Genomic DNA, 21961 nt, shown 5'->3' with positions numbered 1-21961 from the left:
CCACAAAAAAGGAGAAAAAAATATACAGAAAGCTCTCATTAGCTCAAATAAGTTTCCAAACAATAAATACGGAGAGTAGTTCGGAGAACCACACACACACACACACACACACACACTCACACACAACTCCTCAGTTCAATAAATCTTGAAAAAACAGGTAAACAAAAGATTCAACATGAGTGCCAAACCTCAGTGAGTACAGGTTTCACTTGTAAAAGGGCAGATCTCCCCTTTCAAAGAGCTTCATATACGACCTTATTCAAGCAATGATATTAATATAGAAATGTCTTAATAAATGTGCAGTGCTCAAGGGTAAAAGTCATTTATTGATCACAATCTGGTTTTCTAAAGAATGCTATGGGCTTTATTTATCCCTGCCATTCTTACAACTGGAAAAAACGTCAAGTTGGAAATGTGCTTTTGTCAGTGCCCACACTGAACGGATAGAAAGTGTTGATCTGAATCAATGCTGGTAGATTTCCTTATACGTTTTTTTTAAAACAACCACATGCATTTACATCTATGGATTACGATTCAGATTTTTCCATTACACTGAAAAATCACAACCAATCAAATGTCATTTCATTCGTAAACTTTAAGTCTCCCCCACAGTTTGTCTTTGCAGCAGAGGAGTTGGGTCCAACTCAGGTTCGTGAGTGTTGAATGTGTCAGTATTTGTGAGAGCACACCGGTGGGGGTGGGGGGCTTTTGGATCCCTGTCCTTTCCTAAATACGCTCACAGTTTGTCCGTGTCAGGAAAGGAAATGTGAAAAACAAAAATGTTGGTGTGTATGTTTGGGGGGAGTCCCGCCCCCCCCGTGGACCGCCTCCTTCCACTTCAGGTTTGTCACTCGTCATCATCGTCTTCCTCCTCTTCGCCATCAGACAAAGAGGTACAGGGTCGAATCTGCCGGTAGCCATCCAGCCACTTCTCCATCATCTGGGTGACTAGCGGGTGGTTGCGGCGACGGGAGCTCTTCTGCAGAGCCACCAGGACTCCACCCTCGGTGACGCAGCAGTCCAACCACTCACGCAAGCAGCTTCTCCTGTTGCTCCTCATTACCCATCTGAAAGTAAATCACACGACCATCAGAGGGAGACGCCATATTTCCCAGAATTAGAGGAAAATGAAATCCGAAGACACAACTTACTTCCTGCGCAGTGAGGAAGTGAATGTGAAGCAGCTTCCTCTCGCTGTCAACCAGCGGCAGGAACGTGACGGTCACGTCGTCGTCTGTGTTGAGGTTGGCGCCTGCGCCACGATTGTCGAAGCCGTCGTTCTCCATGGCGACCAGTGCTGAGAAATGGCCCCGTGTGTAGCCCAGAGCGATTGGGCTCTTCCAGCAGAAACTCTGCTCCCACAAAAGGGGCAAGTACACACCTACAAGACGAGCAAAAATGTCATGTGTACAATAAGTTGTCAGGGTTCCTGGACAACATAATGTTTGTTTTGAACATGAGTGTACTTGTGTGATCCCAAGCTACATCATTTATAAATGCTGGTATCCTAATAATTAACTGGATCAAGTTTTATATGGAATAATTCTGATGTGTAAAACAATTACAAACTTTTTTTTTTGCCAAAAGGCAGTGGAGAAAAAAAATGAACTGTATACATTCAGTGCAGTTGATATACATTTGCACTGTTTTCCTTCGAGTCTATAAAACATAAAAACAGCTGTGGCACTTGAACTCACACCAGGGAAGAGTCTAGTTTCATTCCCAGTACCCATTGTTGTTACTGTTTTAATCTGCCACCTCTGTAACTGAAGCCCCGCCCCTTCTATAGGGTGCAAGTGTGCACGTCTCCTGCTCACTCTCTTTTTACCATCTGCTCTTGGCAACAGTAAGAGCCTGTTTCATCAGGAGGGGCTTTACCACAGGCAGCCGCTTTCATCATCCCCGCTACAATTTCAGGCAAATTGAAGCCAGACTGTTTTTAGTGCGAGCAGTGAAGGGTGGAGCCTCCACTCACTGGATTGCCTGACTTGGAGACGTATTTGTTCATGTCGGTCCCACAGTGCTGAAACAGCCATTAAATACCTCCTGAATGACTGACTGACACATGCTGCAGAGGCAATTTACTGACAGCTCAGAGGGCGGTAATGTTGGCTATGTCAGCTATGCAGACACAGATGGGCTCGACCTATTTCACAAATTCTAGTTCTTCTGCAGTCACAACACAACACAACTCTGGACTGAACCACCCACCTTGAAAACGGGTGTACCCAAGCGTTTCCCCACGGAAACTTTTGTAATACTTCACTCCATAGACGATGATTGGCCTACGAAGTATGTGTGCAAGAACAAAAATGTGGGTCTGTTCCAAGCTGGATCCCGGCTGTGAACGACAACACAAAGGAGAGAAGGCAGTTGGACAGCTGGAGAAACTACAAAGCTAAGATTCTTCATTACTGTGAATTGCCTCTGCAAAGCAAGGCCAGCACATTTAAAAACATTGACACACGCACAATTACTGCACTTTTACGCCCACGTAACAACATTCCACCCGAGTCTGTAGACTATGAGATGACACGGAGCAGTGGAAGAAGAGAAGTGCTGATGACAGACAGGATGCACTTTAGAGGGGCAGTAGAGTCAAAGTCAGCACTGGTTCGAGCAGTACAGCTTCTTGCATAATTCATACATCGTAAGAGTGTCACACTGAACCCAGCTCGGCCCTCCGTGTTGTGTGTGTGTGTACGTACCTGACTCGCCAGAGAGAGGATGAAAGCCCAGTCTTCCTGCCACTGCTCCTCCCGGAGTGAAAAGTGCAGGCCAAAACTCTGGGAATACCATGACTCCCACTCCTTCCAGCGCGTGTAAAACCTGCACACAGCCCCGCCCCCACAGACACACACACACACAGATACATACACAGTCAGTTGTATTAACTCCCCTACAGTTTGTGTCTGTTCAAACTAATCCAGCTCAAAGACCAACGCTTCTTTCACACTGATGATTGTTCAGCTGAAGCTATTTATTTGTCCTGAACCCGACACCGCAGCGACCGAGTGAAGGTTCAGTTTGGTGGTGACACCAAATCAACAGGGGGCAGTAGATTTTCCAGAAGCGTCACATTAAAAAAGAAGCTAACAGGCTAATCAGCTGGCACTGTGCACCTCACCAGTGAGAACAGTCGTGCAGGCTGTCGTGAAGGGTCTTGCGGAGCACTGAGTCCTTGTCATAGATGGCCCCACGTTGCTTGCAGCACAGAGTCGAGCAGGCAGTCGCCTGCCGTGCGGTTCCACAGAGCATAGAGCCGGCTGTCCAAACGGGTCCCCAGTTCCAAGGACCAATTTATGATGGGGGACTCCTCTTCAAGTTCTGGAGAAGAGGGGAGGACAAGTTAAGTGATGTGTCTAAAGACTTTCAGTCCGATTCCTGAGAAAAGTTAACATTAGTTGAATTTGGAATGTGATCGGAGGACATGAGCGAATATTGATAATATGCAAAATATGGGCATGAATAAATGTGACATAGGAATTTAAGTTGGGATCCAATGTTTTCAGTAAGAATCTGTTATCCTGTAGTATGAATGACAAAACCACTTGTACAGCCTTTGTTCAGTGCATCTGAACAAGGATGAAAATTGCAGAGGTTGTTGTTCTTTCAGCATTGACAGTGATGACTACATGACTGAATGCATTTGCTTGTAGTTTTCATGACTGCATGTGGAGCTACTGATGAACTAAACACGTCTTTCATCAGACTTCTTCCCAAGCTTTGACCATAGCACAGCTGCTTTCTTTCACTACCGGACAGATGGTCTTTTCATAAAAACGGGGCGTCTATGCAGCAGACAAAAGATAGAAAACCTGAATGCACTGGCCAACTTTTGCAGGCAAAATGAGCTGGGAGCTCTGGGTGCCAGCTGTTTAAAAAGCGCATCATTCCTCTGTGGAATGATGTTAACAACACGATGCTGCTTTCTATTTGTGGACGACTTAGATCATCTGACCTGAAAGTGTAGTGAGATAAGCTCACGAGGGAAAGTCCACAGGCCTTCAGTGTCTGAAATATTGAAGAAACCTTTTGTTGAACTGCAGACACTGATTTATTTATTAGGTAAGCTGCTAGTGTATGACGTCAAAAGAAACGCTTTAGGACCAACGTGGTTTTGTTTGGTTTCTTTCATCGTTTATACTGTAACTGCAGTCATAGTTATCCCGTCCCTGGTATTGTTCTGCTAGTGTGCACACACAGCCAAGCATGCAAACTATAGTTCAACATGCATAAAAACACATGGGTAACCTGAGGCTTAAATGTGTTACAACAAAATGTTGCAGGACCGCTAAGACAAGTGTTTGCAGGAAAGTGATGCAGCAGAACATACTGTTGGTAAAAAATACTATAGCACTGAGAGACAGACAGAGAGAGTGTGTGTGCCATTTTTATTGTGTTTTATCGAGCAGGTTCTTATCTATGAACCACATATATTGTTTATTATACCAATAGTACATCATGACATGAGTAAATGTTTCACCTTTTTGTACATCTCGGTCCAGCACCTCATCAAACAGCTTTTCCTGAACTGCAGGAGGCAAGTCCTCAATATCTGGAAAAACAAGGAGGAATGATTGACAGAAATGAAAAAGGTTTGTAGCCAGTTTTTAATCAAGTAAAACACGATAAAACTGCTGAGAAGTCGAGACCCTATGTTTTTGTCCTTTTTCACACAGCTGTTTTCTCTGTAAGCAAAGAGCCCCTGTCAAGACAGTAGCGTATTCTCTTTCTAAAGGAATGAATGTGTTGACTATGTGGAGAATGGTTTTCTATAGTGGCCAGAAGTCAAAGTGTGCATTGTCCCAAACACACTGCACAACAGAAATCTTTAGCGTAGCTTTCAGAAACAGACCATCCAGCAGCAGACATCTGACAGATACATACCAGCCTTGATTAGAACACACACACAGTTGAGCAATGCTCAAACAGGGAGATGGAGGTGGCTGAAGGTGGCCAAATGCTGCATTAATATGTCATGGGTTAAAACAAACAAGTTCTCCCCTTGTGAATTCTAATGAAAATATTTTGGCTGCTTTTTGAAATGATGTGACTTTGTGACCATCGCTGTTGTTTTGAACAGTTTGTGTTTACTGCACTGACCTGCAGGCAGAGTGAAGGTAACCAGGTCAGTGAGGAAGTAGCAGGTGAAGTCTCCTTTACGCTGATGAAGAGAGGCTGCAACCTCACGGCGAATCTGCTCTGTTAGCTCTGGACAAACCATGGCCGGGATACATTTGGCTGCCTGTTGGGACACCTTCAGGGTGACAGGGAAGACACAAGTTGTAAATATGTCATCCTTTTGGTGGAGAACTATTGACACATTTTTGTATTTGCAGATACTCGATCATCGAAGCAAACATCAATTCCCTTCATCCAAACTACTTTCCCTGAAGGACAAGGAGAGAAAAGATTTATTCCGGATGGAATCAGTTGTCAGGTTAAATTTGAAATATTTCATGGACATGATCGAACGTGTCACTGGTTACTCACTGACCCGCTCTGAAAAGAAACTGGGACAGTGACTGAGTGTGGGAGGAGAGGTGAATTGACAGATCGTTTTGGATAGCAGCACTGTCAGAAAGCTGCAGTGAACCTCACGCTTCAGCACATGGCTGACACAAACACAATCTAGGTCTATAAAGACCAGAGAGACACATTTTAACACAACACACTGGGTATAAAATTACTGACAATACAAAATATCTACCCATATGCTTTCGTGACCAGGATGTGACATTCTCTTATTTATCTATCTATCTATCTTTCTATCTTTTCTATCTATCTTAGAGACAGTTCCATTGGGTGGGGTTACAGTGGTATATGGTACCTACATATACCTGGCATGACATATGCATTTGTGATTGGTCCCCAAATAAGCACAATCCTGTAGGGACTGGAATCTCTATTGCCAAAGCCTTTCCCGGATGTTCTGTCACTTTTTCCCAAAATGGTTGTATCAAATGGATCCAACAATGGATCTATCAAAGGATGTGACGTTCTCACACACTGAGTGCCTGGACTCTTTGAAAAGAGTAAAGCTGCAATAACATAATTCATAGGTATCGCTTCCACCAGTGACAAACATGACTCACGTCTGTGCCGAAATATGTTCAAGTGCACAATTTAAAACTTCCATCTGCTGTCAGGAGATCAGGAGCCTCAATTACGAGCTAAACACCAATTTCTGTGAAATAGATATGTAAAATAAATATTGAAGATATTCAATATATTTTCAATATATCTAAATGTTCCTAGGAGGCTAAACTATATATTGTTATGTAATGTGATCAATTCGTATGGCTTCTAGCTAAATTAATGACTGTTTTTATTGTGAACCACCGTGAAACCGTGTTGGGACAAGAGAACCTGCAGGAACTACCACTCACTCGATTTATGTTGAAAGAGGAAATTGGCTGACAGGTTAGGGTTATTGTAGCCAACTTTAAGCTGAGTTTTGCCAGATGTGTTGGGGTTTGTCATATGTGTCCATGAATTTCATCAAGTTTCATCACATGGTGGGTGAACAGACAGTTTTGCAGAGGTGTCTGGTTTCCCTCACGTAGTATTGAATGTACTTATATTGCTAGGGCACAGAGTATGAATTATGTTTTTATTAATATGTGTTATATTTCCTCAATGCTCAAGTGTCTCAGTAGCTTCATTCAACCCATCACATCGTCAAGAGACAAAGCAGTGTTGGGGGCAGACTTGAAGCCAACCTTCTGAGAAGTGTGTGTGCCTCTCCAGTTCTCTCACTATTTCCCTCAGCAGGCAATCCCTGATGATTGCTGACACTTTCTGATTAATGGGAGGAGCTTCAGGATTCCCTTTGCTCACCCGTAGCACAAACCCTGAATGTGCAAGGTTCTTTGTGACTTGTTATTTTATGTATCCATTGCATGTGTCAGGCATGCTTTTCTGTCACCTGTGTACATGCAAAGTTTCATTTTACTTGTTTGCCGATGACAGAGTCAGTGAAAACAAGTCCCTATTCTATCAGCACATATATCAGTGGTCGCATGACGCAAATATTTTTCATTAAGGAAAAGCACTCGGAGAGCGCAGACCTCCGTGACGCATGATTTCCACCAAATTTTTTTAATATTCTGATTTACATCAAATATTAATATAAATAAATCTTACTCTGTCTACATCAATAGATTCCTAGACCAAGAAAATGTCCCCTGACCATTTAGAAATAGTGATTTTTAGCTCAATTGTTCAGTAGCAGTAGGTCATTAGCACAGAATTATTTAACTAACGAAACTATTTTGCTAATGGTGGTTTTCTTATTCTCTATATATATATTTATCTCTCTCTCTCATAATCTGTTCATAACTTTTTGTTATTTTGCTACAGACAAACACCTGCATAACCTCCTTGGCCGAGGTAATGACTTGTTTTAAGGCAGTTTATGGCATTCTAATCTTTGTAATTCTAATTCTACGCTCCTGGTGTTGAAGCTGTACAGTCTGCGGTGCTTCAACATGTTTCCATTATGGATACAAATGTATTCACAGAGCAAGGCAGAGGCCCCCAGATTGACGCAGACGATCTTACTATGGAGTTAATGTGCCTCATACCGATGCTACCTGCTTACGTTGTACGTCAGTATAAGACAACAAAGCATTAATATTTGACAGCATGGGAAAAGATTGCAGAAAGGTTCCCAGGCTTCAAAACTCAGCAGTGAACAGATTACAGCCTTCAGAAAAAAAATCAGGACAATGAGAAATCATCTCTCTGAGGCAGTTATGCAGGACCTCAACAGTGTCTGCTTCAATTGAATGCAGAGGTGGATGCTGTAGCCTGATAAATGCAAATCTGTACATTTGTTCTGTATATTAAATGTTACTGTGGTCTGGTGTAAAATTCAGTACCGTCTCATAGTCTTTAAAAGATAAAAGGTGATGACAGACTTTTATCCACAGTATGTATGCTGCCTATCAGTGACAATCTGAACCTCTGCCGAGGACAGGTGGTTCCTGACATGAGATGGTCATAGTGGGAAAGAATAATTATCTTTTGGTTGACTCCACTGACCTCTGTGAGCAGCACGGCCAGCATGTCCTGTCGCTGAAAGCGGATGGCGAGGTGAACCAGGGTGAAGCCGTCGTCAAATGCAGATGGCCGATTCAACAGGCGCACCTCGTCTGATGTTAACTGTCTCGCGATGTCACCTCCCGATGACTTGTAGGCCTCAACGGCTGCCAGGTCGCCTTCCACCACACCTTTTAAAGAAAGAGGACCAAAGTAGTCACAATGAAATCAGTAAGATTAATATCTATAGTGTGTAATGAAATCAACATAACTAGGGTTAATTAATGTGGTTTGACAAAATGACGTCATGAAAATAAAATGCTACTCTACAGAGGACGTCCCATACGCTGTCAAAACGTACAAAATATGAAAGATGGAACATGGAAGCTCTATCTCTTTGGCAGCTTGAGGACAAAGTGCTATGTAGTGCTTTGCTATGTTTCCCTTTACAGTCTTTGGAATCATCACATATGCATAGATGTTTACTTCGTTATTGATACAAACATATGTCCACCTCCAGGAAGCACACCAAACAATTTACTGAGGGAGTCCAACACCAGGAGAAACACATCACAGCCTCTGTTACTCAAAGCTTTACTTCATAAAGCTCACAAAGCAAATGAGAACCCCAAAACATTAACTGCTCTGTAATGTGTTGTAATGGAGTGAACATTTGAGGTGAGTTCATCCGTGTGTGGTACGGTGGGCGGATGTGGATATTTTTCATCCAGTCCAAAATCAAAGACTGGACTATACTGGAATGAGCTGCAAAACGCGATCAGCTGAGTATGAAGAAAGCTCCCTGGTTTAGATTTCAGGCTGCTTTGTTTTGGATTAACAATAAACAATTTGAACAAATATGCTATTATGCAAGAAAAAAAACATCAAAGTGTAAATTAATTTTCGTGCTGTACAGCTTCTAGCAAATACAGTAAACAGTATTAAACACTGCTGAGCTTTTGTTCCCACGTCAAAGGACCACACACAATGCTGAGCTGCATAATCTGTGAGGGAGACAAGAGAGCGAGAGAGACATGGAGTGGGCGGAAGGACTCACTGTGCCATGTGGAGCTGGCTACCACTGCCAGAGACCAAGACAGATACTACATAATGGAAGCACAGTGTGATCGAGATGGATCACAACCACTTTCCACAGAAAACACCAGCGGTGACAGTGAAGCCTTGCAGTTATTATTGTACCTGAGTTTTTCAAAGAGCAAGAACGGCACAGACTCACAAACACAATGACAGACTAATGACAGGGAATGGCTGAAGCTACGAAACACTTGTAACTGTGTAACTGTTAACTTGGTCAACTAGGAGAACAATGATGAAAAAATTATTAAATATGAAATAAATATTATTTGAAGTGTTTTTCTTCCTCCTCATCATTATTATTATTCCACACTTCTCTCATAAACACAGGTTATGTTGTCTCTGCTTCTTCTCTACACGTCTAAACAAAAACCTACAATGATAATGTAGCGTTGGATTATGGGTAGTGTAGTCTTCATCACTCAGGGTGAATCACAAGGGCTCCAATATATTTAAGTTTGACACATTCATTCTAGTTATGTTTCTCAATGTTGCATATTATAATTGTAATGGAAAAGACACACCAGCTTACCTAATGTTAACTTCCTAACGTACATAAAATGAAACCCATACAGTGAGGAGTGGATGTTATTCAACAGTGTGGTAGCCAAACACAATAATCTGTGGTCCAATCAATGACACAAAAAAAATCAATACCAAATACCACAATACCAAATGAATTATTTGCGATTGCCTTTAGATTTAGAGTACAAATAGTGGCAGGACTAGTGTTCCTGCTGTGAGGCAGTAACGTATGTCAGCCATCTCCAAAACCACCGACCACATTTATTAAATTGGGCCCAGTTGTCCTGTAAACCAATGTCACTGACCCCAAATGAAAGAGTCAGGAAGGTGACATTTTAATTTAGAGTGCTAACTCTCAAGCAATGTTTTTATAGTCTAAACAATATTACTGTTTGGCCATGTTAACAACAAAGAATATACTGTCTATGATAGAACTTTTATCTGAAGAGGCTCAGTAAGACGTCATTTGAGGATGTCTTGCTCATAAAGTTTATTTTGCAGTGCAACGAGGAGTCTATGTAACTCTGGAAAGGTCATTTTTGGCACATATTATTCTAGATGTGATAAGTCTCTAAAACTAATAGGGCACAGGGGCACACTGGTTATTCAAAGTTATAGGCCCAGGAGTTGATGAGGTGATACATAATGTTGAACCTCGTTCTAATTCAGTTCAGCGCTTGTGAAAGGAACCATTGCACAGAGATGATAACTGACATGTTGTGTTGACCTTCAGTAGAAATGTCTTAAAACAGTCTGAAGACAAAAAAATTTAACAGCTTAATAATTAATACTTGAATGCAATTTATTGTTACTAGGCCTACTAGGTATACATATGGTTTAGCTGATGTCATCAACAAAACAAGGGCAAAGGTCACTATGTACTGTTGCTTAAGACATGTTTACTTTTGACTCAAGCAGTACTCATAATGCTATTCTTAATGCAGCAGGGCCTTTTGAAGGCTACACTATCTGTCAGGACACGGGGGCCACTGTGTACACACGTGTATGAATGTGACAGGGAAACCTCCCTAGCAACACTCCCTTAACACAACTGGGCTATGTGCTTACTCTCAGATTACATTCTCTGGGACTGCAGCTGGGTCAACCTCTTCACAGTACACAAGAGATCTGGTTCACCTGAGACACGCACCACAGATACGAGAAAACTCCCTGAGAAGTAGTAGACCTAGCGTAGGCTCCAAACAACTATGAAATATCAAATTGAAATATCAAAGTATTGTTTGTCAAGGAGCATGAGTGGGTGCACAGAAGAAATTCTACGTAGCCATGGCAAAGGCAAAAGAAACGCAGCAATAGTTGTGTGAGAGAGCAAAAAAAGGCAATCTGTGGTTGTTCTTCAAATGTTCCTCCTCCCACTCCACACTCACCAGTCTACAGTGTGGGTGGCCGGACACTTGCTGCTTGTGTGGGGAACTTTTACACGAGCTACGCGTATCCACATTAGCAGGACAAATCAAAATCATCTGGAGTTGGCTACGTTAACAAGGTCGCAAATGAACACTTTGCAGATGGTAACAGCATAACCCTCAGCTCAGACAACTTCTGGGAGATCGCAGTGTTGCCTTGTCTTACATCGTTTACTCCGCTTGTTGACCTGTCCACAGCATGACAACACAAGATTCAATGGCTGAGTAAACAGTAAAAACACATGTTCTTAAAAACTCACCGACACAAGCATTGAGGAAGAGCCAATCAGTCCGTCTCATCCTGTTCTTAATCTGCTTTAATTTTTTGAAATCCACCTCAAGTTCCTCTTTACTTCCAATCCCAGCCCCTGATGCCAGTTCGATCCTTTGAAAGTCCATGTTCACTTCTGACTCCTGCTTTGCGGTAGGAGGAGACCTCCTCTGGCTGCTGCTGCAAACCCCGACTCCACCTACGATTCCGCCAACTCCTTGCCCACCCACGTGCCCAATGACCCCCCGCCTGTTGTCCCTTTCCTGTTCGTTATGTTTTGAAGAAGGCTGCTGGCTCTCTGGCTCCGATGCCAGTTCAATAGGTTCAGCTAGCAGGCTATTTGGCCTGGTGTAGTCACACACCACACACTTCAGAGACTTGGACCAGTTCTCATAAGTGCAAGCAGTGCAGGTCCAATGCTGTGTGTGTGTGTTGAGCCTGTTTCGATCATTGTATTCCTCACAGGGGTCCGTAATGGGGACCGAGGGAACGGGCCGGCATCCAGTGCCAGAGGTCTGGGGTGACTCTGTAGGGCTACGTGGCTGCTGGGCATGTTGTTGTTGATGGGTAGCATGTTGTTGCTGCTGTTGCTGCTGCTGCTGCAGCTGTGCCTGTTGTCTCTGGCATAGGCACTGTGTGCAACGGATGGCGCGGGGCCAGTTCAGGTAGGTGCACATGTGGCATGACCATTTGCTACTTGTCTCAGGTACATCAGCAATGCGGACACGGGGTCGGGCACTGGAGTCTGGACATATAAGTAAGCTGGAGCTCCCTTGGGATGGACTGTTGCTTAGGCCTGCAGAGTCCCATTGCTGCAAACTGGCATCCAGAACGGGGCTGCTCTTGAAGGGCTCCTCAGTAATGATGGTACCCCTGCTGGGCCTCTGAGCGCGGCACATGGTGCACTTGATGGCTGACGGCCAGTTCTCGTATGTGCAGTATTCACAGGCCCACTTGACAACCAGCTCGGTCATCGTCGCGCCGCCGCTGAGGAAGGCCTTCTGCCGTCCAGGGAGGCACTCAGCTCGGCAGTTCCACTCCCAAGAAATCGTACGACAAGCAAGACTCTAGGTTAGAGAGAAAAAAGTCAGGAAGATTTGAACAAATGCCATGACAAGTTACGTACTGGACGTGAAAGCTTTAAACAATATCATATGCAACTCACAGAGAGGGAGACATTGAAAATTATGCAGTGAAATCAGTAACTTAATTTAACAATGATGCTCTTAAAACCAAGTAATACCTGCTCCACTCTGTCACAAACTGCCATGGAAGGGATTTCTGCTCCTGATCGAGCAGCAATTTACAGCACAAATCAAATGGCAATGTTATGAGCCACAACCTGAAGTGAAACACTGGATCCCCAAGTGTCTAATAAAACCTGACAGTGGCTATAAACACATGCGGTGAGTTATATACACCAGGCAAAGTGTCCTACAACCGAGCCGGGTAACAAGAGACAAGGGCAGAGGAAAGCAGACACCCAGCAGGGAGGCGCGTGACTGCTCAGGACGCTTCATGATGCACTGACGTTGAATTGGCCCAAAAAGTCCATTTCGTGTTTATCCTAACCACATGTGGCTGCGTTACATCGGCAACAACATGAAGTTAGCCGGCAGGTCCAGTTGGGATTGTTTACACCACGCCCCCGAGTTTACCAAATACACCGCGAGAAATTCTACACATTTGGGTGACATGATACCTCCAGAGCTGCAGGTTGGGTGAGGAAAATACATAACAACCTCCCCTCTGTCCGATATGAACTTTTATTCAATCAGTTTAGTAGTTGGAAGCAAACGCCTACAAGTCCTAAATTTGGGGGCAATTTGCGCAGTTGTCGTGTGTATACGTCTAGTAAAAAAAAAAGGGGGGGGGGGCGGCTGAGAGACCAACGGAGATCAGGAGACAGCACTAAATTATGCTACATTACAACTGTTCGCAGGGTTTACAGCAAAGCTAGCTGGTGTTTGCTAACATTACGGGATTATGTTTTGCTCCTGCCCTGACTGTAACCGCTGGAGAGGCCCCAGGAAACTCTACAAAACACGGCTGGTTAACTCTTACCTTTGCTCAAGCGTGTTTACACTCCTCGGTGTCCCCGCTGAAACCAAAACAAATGGACCTTCCCCCTCCCGACCGGAGAAACCCTCTCCGATCCGAACTCAGCCTCCTCTCACTTGGCTGCCACTCGCCGCATATTTACTTCTCTCGGGCGCCTTTTAAGTGGGAGTTTAAGGTCCATCCACGCCACAGAGCGGAGACCCCCCATGTCCCGTCCCTCGGGGGTCTGCGTTGACGCTTCAAACCATTTTTGTCCTTTTAAAGGTCTCCAAGCGCCGAGCTGAGCGGCTTTAATGGCGGCGGCCCAGGGAAGCCAGGCAACCGAGGCAAGGCTAAAAAATACTCTACTCGGGAGAGTAGAGAGCTCTGGGCCGTGTTACAGAGGCAGGATTTACCACCTGAATCTGCCAGCATTTGTGATTGGTCGATTTTTGTGCATCCTCTTGTATTGGCCAATCAGAATCTACGTCTCTAATTCCCACTGTTAAAAGGCTCCGCCAAAGCAAAACAAGACAAATGTCATCGTGTTACCCGTCTACATATTATTTTGTTAAAATCAGCTGTTTGAAACAAAAACTGCATTTTTTAAATGTCGTCTGTTTTTTTTGGTAACATTAATGAAGAACCACGTGCTATCGCCTCAAAGGGATAAAAGGATGATGTCATCGTGAAAATACTGCAGCACGCAGTCTGCAGCAACGCACGACAGCTTGAGCGACTCTTACCACTGATGACGAGCGTCTGCGCACTCAAAAACTGAAATTGCTTCCGTTTTCTTGCTTCAAATACGCATTTGGTTAGCACCCTGGCCATTTCAAGTAGAAGTCATTTATATCAAGGAAAGTGTGTCTGTTTACAATACATCTGTTATCTACAAATGCAGGGGTACGATCTGTGCATTGAAATAAATATTGCAAGTTTAATTTGGTACATTAAACCCACAAAAGACATGCTAAGGACACAATAAAAAAACAAAAGGCACATCTCATGAACGCATGTCTCATTTATTATCCCTCAGATTATATTCTCTGTGCTCATTTAAACAAGTCCTTTGTATACTTTTGTCAAGTCCAGAGGTCTAAATGGTGACTGGATGCGCTGTGCTTCAGCGAGGTGTTGGCCACTTTGGACAAGGAAGGGAAGAGTCATTGGTATAGAAAGAGTCAAAGTTTTTTTTTTTTTTTTTCTTGTTCTATTGTGTAGAAAGTTGAGAGGTAAAGGGAACTAACAAAGCTTTGCCAGTAGTCTCAGGAAAGTGCTCCAAGGAACAGGATTAGGTAAAATGACCTACACTGAGAACTGCTGCTCTATACCACCACAACACTCAACCGAGACACGCTTATACAATAAGTGCTGCTTAGATGCTACCCTCCTACCCAGTTCTATACATTCATGATTTATTTATTGATTTCATTATATTCCAGTACTCAAGGGACACATTCTAACAACCTGATTCTGTCATTTTTTTCAAACACGTGTTATCAAGTAACATTTAAGTGCCAGTTCCTGATCAGTGATGCATTTGCATTACACATTAGGGCAAATGAAATGGCCTTAAGCAGAAAAAACATAAGACATACAGACTGTGTAACTAAAGCGCTGCATGTTTACAAGGCAAAGCACCGTCCCCTCCACAGACACTCACACAGTTTTAACAAATGTTGAGTATGACATTCCCATCACCACATGAAACACCCTCAGTGTGTAGTGCAAGTGTCTGTCCATTCTGATTATTTGAGTCTGGAATAGAGTGATTCATGCAAAGAGGGTGTACCACAACTGACATCCCGTCAGTTCGGTTATGCCAATGGGCCAAATTTGAGAGTCAAACTTAAAACTCACACATCATGCCAACTCATTGCATTATGCATTATGATTCAAGTTTTGAACAAAGTGAGTAAAGCAACAGTTGAAACATGACGCACAGGTCCACTTAGAAGCCGCCATTAAAATTCACATAAAACAAAAACGGCTTCAGGAAGCAGCTCAGATTGTTCCAGGTAGACAAAACACATGTATTTGGAGAGAAATTAGTTTTGAAAACAGATGAAAGTTCATTATTGCAAACATTTTTTGTGAGTATTTTACCCTTCAAGGGAGATGCTAATTATTTCCATGTGCAGTTAGAAACCACCCTGAGTGGAAGGCACAAGCAAAGTCATGTTTTCAGGACATTGTCCAGGTCCATACACACAAACATTGACCCAAACAGATTGCAATACATGAGGTCTGCTAGCTAACATGCCAAGACATGATGGTGATTTACATCACTCTGCTCCTTAAGTTAAGATTCACACACTACAGGGGGTTTCAGCCTTCCATCACAACTTTAATAGATAAAGAGTCATTTAGAATTGAGCGTGAAGGGTTATATGGTCACAGTCAGTAGTACTGGAGACAACAAGCAGTAAAAAGTGGAAGCAGCAGCCAGGTTTTTCTATGACAAACAGACAGGTGCAGATTTTTCGTATTAGCTCTCTGGGTTGCAGCAGCAGAAGGGAATCGTAAGCATCTGGTTAGTAAAGCTACAGTACATTGTGTTTGCCCTGTGAGCGCTGAACACAGCACAAACGCTGAGCAGAGTTCAACTGATGGTCAAGAAGGACTATTCAAGTGGCACAACATGACCTCATTGGTATAGCACAATAAAGAAATCTTACATTTTAAGTGCAGCAAAGCGCATACAACTTCAGTGTTATCTGAGATAAGCAAGACACTGACATTCATGTCAATCAAATTGGATTAACTAAATCTGTCAGAAAGAAAAATATATATATTTATATATAAAGCACCCATGATACAAGTGGCAGAGTAATTCCATTTTGAAATCTATTCTTAATTTACATAGTTATGATTCATTAAAGACAGCACTGGAAATGAAAATGTAGCAAATCCAAAATCAAATGTGTCAACTGTGCAATAAATTCTAATTACATATATATATCTAACGTTCATCAAATTTTACATTACATAATAACAATTTGCCATCTTCACTTAAAAATTATTTGAAGGCTGATCCTTTTGCTTTCTCTAAGAGGCTTGTGTTAAAAAGAAGGCAAAAATATAGTGCAAGAAGTAATGCGAAAATGGGTGCTCAGTGTTAGTTCAGCAAACGTGAAACTAAAAATGAAAGGGTGAAGTGGGGCCTGGATTTTCTGGAGTAGGCCCCTGTTGGCAGGAATTACATTGTAATATCCACAATACCCGTCCATATTGACAGACAGAACATATGCCCAAAAGAATAAATCAAAACAGCCCCTACTAAGTGAGACACACCTATAAAGCCTGCAAAGCCTGACAAGGTTTCCCCCTTAAAATGGAGATAAGACCAGGACAAGAAACACGTACAGCGGGACACCACCTGCGCATGCCTTTCACTTTCAGGACTGGCACTTCAGTTGTTTCTATTTGTCTGTGTTGATTGCTTGAGATGTCCACCTCCCAAGGTACATGTGTCCTATACACACCCTGCAACAAGTTCCTATGTGGTCTGTGAGCCGCGGGCGTCCCCGTCAGGACTGAGGGCTGCTGGCCGGCTGTGAGATAAAACACTGGCAGAGACCGCTGGCAGATGAGCTGCTTCGCTCACAAGGTTCTCATATTCACTACTGTCCTCATCTTCATCCTCATCATCCTCCTGCCCTGCAGCTTGTCTGTCTAATGAGTCAGAGCTTGAGCCATCACCATTGCCAAGGTACGGGGTGCTGGGAGCAGAAACAGGATTAGACATGGCACCCAGGCCAAGTGGGCCAGGAGTCGGGTGTCCCGGAGAGCCCACAGCTTGGGGCCGGGGCAGTAGAGCAGCACTGGTAGGCGGCGAGGAGGAGGAGAGCAGAGAGTCATCCTGGGACAAGAGGTCAGTGTAAGAGGGTGGGTTAGGTGAGGTACTGGGTCGCTCTGGTGCCGAGGGTGCATGGAAAGCTATCCTGGACAGAAGGGATGTGTCAAAGGGTTCCATGTTTTCCTCCAGAGTGGAGTGGGAGACTGGATTCTGGGCTTCACGCAGCCCTGTGGAACGGAAAGATGCAACGGGTAAGAACACTGAGGGTCACGGATGATGGCTGGGGTGTGATTTTTTTTAATGTCAGCAGGTTCCCATCAACACAAATCAAGTATGACAGGTGGAATATCTAAAAAGACTGGGGCAAATGGATCAATGCAGAAGTCTACAAAGAAATGTCAAATATGATTAGCTTAATATTTCTGGTTTGATCTTAAGCCAGTTTACGTTTCAAACCTTTAAACTGGCACATATTTTAATTTTAGTAAAACAATTCCACAGAATCCTACAAAACCGTACTTCTCTCTTCTTCAGCAGCCTTGCTTTTCCTGAGAGCAATCTGTTGCTTGAGTTTGTTCACATCCTCTTGAAGTTTCTCCTTCACACGTTCACTTTGTTCTACTTCCCCACACACAGCCTGAAAATGAGGAAAGAGAGTTGTAGAACAAAACAAAAACCAGACACACATATTTACCAAAACGCATTGCATATATTTGAGCCAGCTTACCTGCACTTTATCTTGTAGTGCACTGTAGACTTGAAATATTGTTCGGATATCCTTCATTACGCCGTCTTTGTCAAAGAATTCAGCCCTGTAGAGATCATTTATCACTCAGCCCATAGTACAAAAACATAGTCGATGCTTCGTGTAAAGCTGCGTCCATTTATAAACTATATCTAACAAGAGTCACAACAGGAACACGGCCTGTAAATCATTAATGGCACAAGCACTAATTTAGCTAGAGGCAAAGCGGTAGAAGCAAAAATATCACAAACTACTTCTCTGCAGATGTATGCTTATGTACAATTTCAGGTATAAAGTAAAACTCTGGGTGCTGCAGCAGCACGACAACTCTCAAAAGGATGCATTTAGAGGAAAACGGAGATGTGTAAGGATCAGTCCCAATTTTACCCATGCTCTTTGATGACCTTGGCGTAGTTGACCGACGTGTTGGGTACTGAGGAGACTTTGTATTCCTGCTGGCTTGTGTTGCCAAGGTTGGGAATGGTGAGGGTGATCCTCTGGTTGTACCGACTGAAGAGAGAGCACCAGTTAGGATATGCATTTTCAGGCAATTGTTCAATTAAAATATTTGCAATATATGCAAAACAAGAATCTTTTTCATTTGAGGCTGGAATCTTTTAGTCATCACTTTAGTCATACATTTCATTTGTACATTCTGTTTTCACAGGGATGAAGAAAGCAATGCTGCAGGCACAGTGTCACAGCCAGGAAGGTCAAACAGTCCACCAGCAATGACAAACCCGTTCACGAGTAGTCGTCTGCAGGAAGTTCACACAGCCATTTATTCGTCTAGGATAAAAGAGCGGTGTGCATTTCCTCCACTTACTCAGCCGACACGTGTACGAGCCTGTGCATGCAAATTCTTACCTGCGGTTGGGTCTGAAGAGCACATACTCCAGTGCATGTGTGGAGCTGTTGGCAGTGGAGATGAAACTGAAAAGAAGGAAGACGAGGTCAGGCACACCAAGCAGCTGAGTCAGCTGTTTGTGGATGATCTGTTCCCTGAACGACATCTGCTGCTGTGTGTTTCTCCGAAACCGGTACCAGCCAATGACATTCTACAAAACAGAAATAAATTAAATATGTTACTCAGAGGGAGTCAACCTAAGAAAATGACATCTATTACAATGTAACTAACAGATGAATATAGATTATATATAAGACAAAAGTTCACAACACCTGTGTTCAAAAGGAAAAGGACTTCAGTGAAATAAGGTTTGTTAAGCGTAATTGCTGCATCAAAAGTAACACAAGGGTATGCTGGATGCCAGCCACATGGTGTGAAATGATGACAAAATACACTCACTTTCCGCCTGTCTTTAAGAATGCTGTTAAGATTCTCCTCATCGACTTTGCCCGCATAGTCATAAAAGCTGGTGAGAAGGAAAGTATGACAGTTTAATTAATCAAGTCTCCACTCCTCCTTCACTTTAACTCGCTCCTGTTGCCCAATGCTGTCAGATGGGGCCATCTACTGTTGCAAAATGGATGTGAGGTAATTGATGTATTCATTTATGATATAATACAGTAGATCTGCAGGAGAACACTAAATATCTTTCATGGGGGGAATAAACAGAAAAAAGTTTATACGGATGTAATGACAAATTAGCTGACACGATAGGATGAACCTTCATAGCTTACCTAAACAACTGTGCACAAGGATCATGGTTATGGATTTCTGTCGAGACATATAATGAGAAGAGGTTTCAGTTATGTAATATTATAAAATATATATGCAATTCTACCACAAAATTAAAACAAACAGATTCTGTAAATTAAAATTTGAACAGCATTCAGCAGCTCATTATTTATTCAATGTGTTATTTTTATACTATTTTGTGTAAACCCCATTCTTACCTACGACCTGGACCAGTTCTGCACTGCTGATCTGTGTGTCACTGATGCTGACTGTCTCCTCTTGCCTTACATCTCCTAATAGGAAGCCCTCCTGTGCCAAACAATTTTAAAACTGTAGTTAGATCACCAGTGTTGATTCAAAACAATGAAATGTCTGCCAGGTCAGAGCATTATTTCAGAAACTATTTCAATATTCACAGGTTATAGCCACTTAATATGGTCATTTCTGATTTCCACTATGACTGATGTGTATAAAGTTGCAGAGAAAGGCGCTGCTTCTCAATAGGCTACCATCTACTCCATAATCGATTTCAAATAACAGTCCTCTGCAAACATGCACCTCACCCCTGTGATCCCAGTGAGTGAATGAGTCTGTAGTCTCACAGCAGCCTGAGAGGCTGCTCCTCTGTCCTGAATATCACACACATCACAGCACACTGTCCGTGTGGGGAAGCTATCTTGTGACTTATCTAAAAAATAAAAATGTATGAACCTTTTTTGTTTCCAGAACTACCACTCTGGCCTCACTTTCATTCCAGGTCCTAATCAGTTTTGTAAGCAGGGACCTGCTCCCGCCAATCAAAACATTGCATCAGAAGGCAAGGCTGTTCTGAGTCCCCTATCCAAAGACTGGTTACGTTAATAAAGAATGAAGCAACTAAATTCACTTCAACTTGTCACTATTGGCTCTAGGAAACTGCCAGCAGTTTTGTAATTTTTGTCAAATGATTTTGCGGATTATGAAATCCTGAAAATGATTACTGGAAATGCTGTATATTTTTGTCTGCTTTGAATATTACTTGGTGCTAAATGTAATGTCAATCAGAACTTTTAATTATCTCCAAAATAAAAAGCATAAAGGAGTTAATTATAGTTATTCACGTCTAACAAAGTGTCACCGGCCTAGCTGTTAAAGAGCTCAACTCACCATCTGCTCAAACCATGCGGAATGCAGACAAACTAGTAGGAAGCATTTGTCCACCTGCCCTGGCTGACTTCTGAAGTCAGACAGTTAAATGAACAACGCAAGCACTTGTGCAGGTGTTTTGATGCCCTATTTCAAGCACAAGAGAGCTATCATAGATGTTAGACATTTAATAACATGCAAAGTCAAACAAGCAAGAATTATGAAGGTACCAGGTGGGTGAAAGGGTATTGAGCGTTATCAATGCGGAAACGAACAAATAAAAAGGAGAGGGCGTTGATGAAAAGCTAGTAAAGCTTTAAATGTGGCAGCATCTTAGGTTCGGTGACACACTTGACCTAACAGATAGCCGAACAAAAGTAACTGTCGATATAAGCAGAAGCACACACGGAAGTCACTTGATTTGTAGCTTAGCTAGTATGCTACGTGACAAACAGCTGAGTATTTCCTGGAACTCAGACTTTGCTGACAGAGGAAATAAGCGCGATTCATACACAAGTCTCTACTTTGCGTTTAAAACATGGTGTTTGAAATTTGCAGCTTCGACATGTCACATGACGCAAATATGAATGCCTGCCTTTATGACGATGTGGAGTATACTTGCTATTTTAATCATAAGCGCCGGTAAATAGACACCTCCACTAGCTAGCCAGCAAAAGGATAATGACACTAGCAAAGAACACAGGCGAGTGTCGTCTGTGGCGTTTGCAGACGCCCGCCGAGCTAACCCTGTTTGATAAGCGATACAACCGTACTTTATCAATATTATTCAGCATACTTACGTGATCTGAATTGCTATTGGCGCTGTGATAACACACAGAACTAAAAGTGTAACCTGAAATGGATGCCGCCATGATGGAAACATCCCTATCAATCCCAATGCCCCCCTGCGGTTGCAAACACGCTCCTCATACGCAATGTCTTGTGGGGAAATGTAGTCGCCTGTAAAGTATGGGCGACGCCGCAAAACACACACATTCCCCTGAACAGGGGGAAGGCAGGGACTCAGATAATGATTTAGAGCCTTCAAAACTCGGGACGAAAGAATAGTAAGTGTTGCGTTCAGTTTCTTATATAACTGTGCGAGCTAAATAACTTGCCTTCTGTAGCCGAGCTGCATATATACTTGGGGCATCCAGTTAGCTAACGTTAGCTTTCCCCAACACTTTTCAAATTGCCAGGATCCACCACTCATTTAGGTTTTTTTCACAGAGAAATGATCAGCGTT

The 21961-nt window shown here is 43.0% G+C and overlaps 2 protein-coding genes across 2 annotated transcripts; both read right to left on the bottom strand.

Annotated features, from left to right (window-relative positions):
* Positions 1 to 847: 847 nt before the first annotated feature.
* On the bottom strand, positions 848 to 12338 carry LOC144740271 (ubiquitin thioesterase ZRANB1-like). Its single transcript, XM_078623138.1, is given in 12 exon segments — positions 848 to 1036; positions 1038 to 1067; positions 1152 to 1381; positions 2212 to 2341; positions 2709 to 2829; positions 3128 to 3192; positions 3194 to 3327; positions 4487 to 4558; positions 5107 to 5260; positions 8050 to 8237; positions 11354 to 11906; positions 11976 to 12338. Coding segments are annotated over 12 exon segments (2229 nt in total).
* A 4568-nt stretch (positions 12339 to 16906) lies between these two features.
* On the bottom strand, positions 16907 to 21605 carry ABRAXAS2 (abraxas 2, BRISC complex subunit). Its single transcript, XM_078623137.1, has 9 exons — positions 21516 to 21605; positions 19809 to 19899; positions 19593 to 19629; positions 19258 to 19324; positions 18819 to 19009; positions 18339 to 18461; positions 17934 to 18018; positions 17726 to 17843; positions 16907 to 17433 (listed from the first exon to the last, which is right to left on the bottom strand). Exons 1-9 carry the CDS (start codon positions 21585 to 21587, stop codon positions 16907 to 16909), a joined length of 1311 nt encoding a protein of 436 aa, XP_078479263.1. The 5' UTR covers positions 21588 to 21605.
* Between the last annotated feature and the right edge of the window lie 356 nt (positions 21606 to 21961).

Source organism: Lampetra planeri, unplaced genomic scaffold (assembly GCF_965212315.1).
Source record: "Lampetra planeri unplaced genomic scaffold, kcLamPlan1.2.h2 scaffold_2012, whole genome shotgun sequence".
Classification (NCBI taxonomy): Eukaryota; Metazoa; Chordata; class Hyperoartia; order Petromyzontiformes; family Petromyzontidae; genus Lampetra; species Lampetra planeri.
This window is presented reverse-complemented; position numbering and strand designations above follow the sequence as displayed.

Coding starts and splice junctions, on each gene's coding strand:
- ABRAXAS2 (XM_078623137.1), bottom strand. CDS start 21,587: ATGGCGGCATCCATTTCAGGTTACACTTTTAGTTCTGTGTGTTATCAC. Junction 19,630..19,808: donor AGAACTGGTCCAGGTCGTAG/GTAAGAATGGGG, acceptor ATGTCTCGACAG/AAATCCATAACCATGATCCT. Junction 18,019..18,338: donor AAGGTCATCAAAGAGCATGG/GTAAAATTGGGA, acceptor TGATCTCTACAG/GGCTGAATTCTTTGACAAAG.